This window comes from Alligator sinensis, unplaced genomic scaffold (genome assembly GCF_000455745.1).
Source record: "Alligator sinensis unplaced genomic scaffold, ASM45574v1 scaffold707_1, whole genome shotgun sequence".
NCBI classification, from domain to species: domain Eukaryota; kingdom Metazoa; phylum Chordata; order Crocodylia; family Alligatoridae; genus Alligator; species Alligator sinensis.
In genome coordinates, this window is record NW_005842065.1 from 2,315,119 (window position 1) to 2,318,965 (window position 3,847).

The 3,847-nt window shown below is 63.9% G+C and overlaps 1 protein-coding gene across 1 annotated transcript in view; it reads left to right on the top strand.

The window, feature by feature from the left end:
* Positions 1 to 6: 6 nt before the first annotated feature.
* The window catches only part of OLFM2 (olfactomedin 2), a 17,257-nt gene continuing 13,416 nt past the window's right edge, over positions 7 to 3,847 (top strand). Inside the window, exon 1 of the mRNA XM_006023517.3 lies at positions 7 to 79. Within this exon, the coding sequence (XP_006023579.3) occupies positions 23 to 79 (57 nt within the window). The 5' untranslated portion in view covers positions 7 to 22. The remainder of the gene's footprint in view (positions 80 to 3,847) is intronic.

The following is a 3,847-nucleotide window of genomic DNA, read 5'->3' on the forward strand; positions in this document are numbered from 1 at the left end:
GGGCCGGGCTCCGCGCCGCAGGATGCGCCTCCTGCCCGGCCTCTTCCTGCTGCTCGCGGCCGCGTCCCGAGCCGCCCAGGTGAGCGGGGCCGGGCGGGCGGGGACCCCTCGGCCACTGGGGTGGCTCCTGCCCCCGTGCCCGCTCCGGGCTGGGACTGGGCAGGGCCCAGGTCGCCAGCTGGACCCAGCGAGGGGCAGCGGCTGCGTCCGGGCGGGTCCCTGGCACTGGGCTTTGGCTGGGGTCAGGGGACAGGGGCTGTGCCATGGCAGCCCCCTGCGCCTGGCTGTCGAGAGCGGTGGGGAGGCTGCTTGGCCCCAGGGCTGGGGAGCCAGGACACCTGCTCGGGGTAGCTGTGGTCCAGAGTGGTTAGAGCGAGGGGGGCTGGGATTCTGGGGTCCTGCCCTCGCCCTCCCTGGCCGCTGAGGGTGCAGGCCCCCAGTCTGACCCATCCTGCCCACAAGGCCTGGGCACTTCCGCAGGGGAGAGGTCCCAGCTGGCCTGAGGCAGTCGGTTCTACTGCCCTGCAGGGCCTGGCCCCTGGGCTCCTGCCTGGCAACCCCCAGATTCTGCAGCTGAGGTTGAGCTGCCCCAGCCCCATTGCTGGGCTGGGGGACAAGTGGATGCTGCTTGCTGCTGGGGGCAGAGGAGCACAGGGCCACTGGGGCATCTCGGGACACAGGCAGGGCCATGATTTGTACTCTCGGTGTGATGGAGGGGGAGGGGGGCTTGGCTGTGCCCCTTGGTGCCCCTCAGTGCTGCAGGTCCTGCCAGGGCCCTCCTGAGCCCCATCTGCTGCCTGCTGTCCTGGCCATGCTCAGAGCTTGCTGTGGGGCCCGCATCTCCCGGCCCGGCCCCATGCAGCAATGGGTGCTAGGGCAAGGGGCAAGGTCCTGCTGGGTTCTGCTGTGGCTCTGGGCAACAGTGGGCCCTCCTGGCTGTCATGCTGCTCAAGTCTGGTGTTGGCTGGGCCAACCCAGTGGGGTGAGAAAGGTGATGGGGTCGTGGTTCAGGTCCCAGAGTCCAACAGGGCCCTGCAACCAGCTCTCCAGGCACCTGCCTTTGCACTCCCCAGGCCATCCAGGGCCTCCATAGTGCAGCCCCCTGGGCTCAGACTTGGGAACAGGCTCCTGTGTGGGAGAGAGAGTGCAAGGGGGCCTGGCAGCTCCTTGGGGATCCCTAGGCTGGGAGCCATGTCAGGGTGCAGCAGGAGGTCGGGGGGGAGCGGTAGGTGATGGAGGTGGCAGCAGGGCTTTGTCCAGCACCAAGCTCTACTGAAGGCTCCATCCCAGCCCAGCATTACTCACAATTAGCAGAGCAGCTTTCTATGAGACAGCTCTGCCTGATGAATATGTATGAGGCGCTCCAGAAAGGGAGCGCTCCTGGAAGGCAACAGTGGCTGGTGTGTGGGTGCAAGGTGTGTACAGGTACAAGGCATGTGCAGGATGGGTGTGATGAGCCACTGTGCTGCCCTAGTGTTTTACAGTGACCGGACATGGGGCAGTGCAGGGCTAGTCATGGCCCTGGGGCTGGGTGGGTAGGAGCCTGCTATATCCCTGGCACCAGGGGCAGCATTCTGAGACTGGACCTGGGTCCTGTCACCACGCAAAGCTCCCAGGCTGTGGGGCCAGCTGGGCTGGAGCAAGTTCAGGGCCCCAGGGGCAGCCTGCTCCCCTTCCCCCTCCCATCGGGTCCATAGCAGGGAAAGGTGATGACACCTGAGTCCCTGGCTGGAAGGAGGGCTGGCTCAGTAGGTGCAGCCTGCAACATATGTGTATCAGGGCAAGGGGCATGAGTTTCAGCTCTCTTGGCTGTGCAAGATGGTCTGCATGGCATGCAGGATGCCTCAGGATCATGCAGGATCCCTCCTGGACTCTGACCCAGCCCCTCCCCTCCCCTCTCTAGGACCAGGCCTGGCTTTCAGGGCTGTGCACACAAGCTTGTGTGGTGCTGTGTCTGCCTGGGTGAATGTGTTTGGTGTGCATGGTGGTTGCATGCACTGGCATGTGTATGCCATGTGAGCATGCATACACCTGCTCTCTCTCATGATTTCTCATGATGCTCTGTTCCTGTGCTTCTGTCAGCCTGATGAATCTTGGGGGTAGGATGGGGGTGATCCATGATCTGCACAAATGTGTTGGCCCCCAGATGGTGCCCACCTGTGCTGTGACCCTGCAGAGCTGCTGTTCTCAGTGAAGGTGAAGGGCCTGGTCTGGGACCAGCTCCCTGCTCTGGCTTGGAGCCCTGGAACCTGGAACAGGGGTGAGGCTAACATGGTCTGGAGTCACTGTGCAACTCCCAGGAGACAGGCTTGGGTGCAGAGAACTCGGAGGCCCCGGGGTAGCTGCAGTATCAGCCCAGGGGCCCATCTGCCCTGGTGTCAGGCCTCCAGCCAGGCATCTGAAGCTACTTCAGAGCAGGGGCCCCAAGGCCTGCAGAAGTAGTCCTGGGCTCAGGGTGGGACAGGGCACAGAGTGGTGTGTGCTACCATGGGGACATTTCTGCTGCCCCAGGTCACAAATGCATCTGCTGCATGCATGCATGCACACACATTTGCCTGCATGTGCATGCCTGACCAGGCCCTTCCCACACCACCAGGCCTTCTGGCACCCCCAGGGAGCCACTGCCTCCCTTCTGGCTCTGGTTATGATGGAGTCTCATTCCCCAGCACCGACCAAGTGCCAGAAAAGGAGCCCGAATTAAGAGCAATTTGTATGCAGTGATTACATTGGGAATCTGGCTGGAATAAAGAGGTGGAAGGTGGGCAAGGTGGTGGTGGTGGGGGGGGTGGCTGTGGGAATAGGCCTTGCTGGGGGCTCTGGGCTGGACATGGCAGGGTTCAGTCTCCGTCTGTCATCTTGTCATGTGCACACAGCCAAGTGCCCCCCAGTTCTGTGTGCAACATACCTGTTCTGCCTGCAAATTCTGCCTGGACATGTGTGTCCAGTCTGTGTACCTGTGGCCTGTGCTGCTTGTAAATTGTGCCCATGTGTGTCTGCAACATATATGGCACATACCCTTCCTGACCAGGGTGCCATGCTCATGGCCTGTGCACATGCGCCATATGTGGCACATGCCTTCCTCTGCCAGGGTGCTGTGCTCACAGCCTCTGTGTGTGCTCATACGTGACACATGCCTTCCTTTGCCAGGACACTGTGCTTATGGCCTGTGTGTATGCTCATATGTAGCACATGCCTTTCCAGCTGGACGCTGTGCTCACGGCCTGTGCTGCTTGTAGATTGTGCCCGTTTGTGCCCATGTCATACATGGCACACACCTTCCCGGCCAGGTGCTGTGCTCACAGCCTATGTATGTGCGTCATACGTAGTACGTGCCTTCCCTGCCCAGGGCGCTGGGGCTAGGACGCCTGGGTTCCGCCGCTACTGGGCTGTAGGAGAAGGTCTAGACTCGTAGGGCGCTAGTTCGTGGCCGGGCCAGGGCGGGCTCCGCAAGTCCTCGGCCCCTGCCCCGTGGCTCTGCCTCTCCCCGGGTGGCAGGATCCGCGCGTGGGGCCTGCAGTGCCTGCTCGTGCCCACAAGGTGGCGCTGCAGGACCGCAGCTCCGCGCCTCACGCGTGTTGGGGCGCTACTGGGGGGAGGCGCTGCCCTGGGGCGTCCGGGCTCGATCTTGAGAGTGGGGTGGAGGGGGGAGGCTGGGCCCTGCGCCGGCTACGGGGCCCTGCGAGGTCGGCCCGGCGGGGGCCCTGTGCGCAGCGGCCGGAGCTCTCCAGGGTGCTGGCCCCGCGCCGCCCGGACTCCTGGGCTCTCTCGGGCGGGCGAAGGGGCTGCCTCACGCGGCCACCAGGGAGCGCTGCCCCCGCCTCGGGCCCGACCTGCGGCCCGGGGGGGG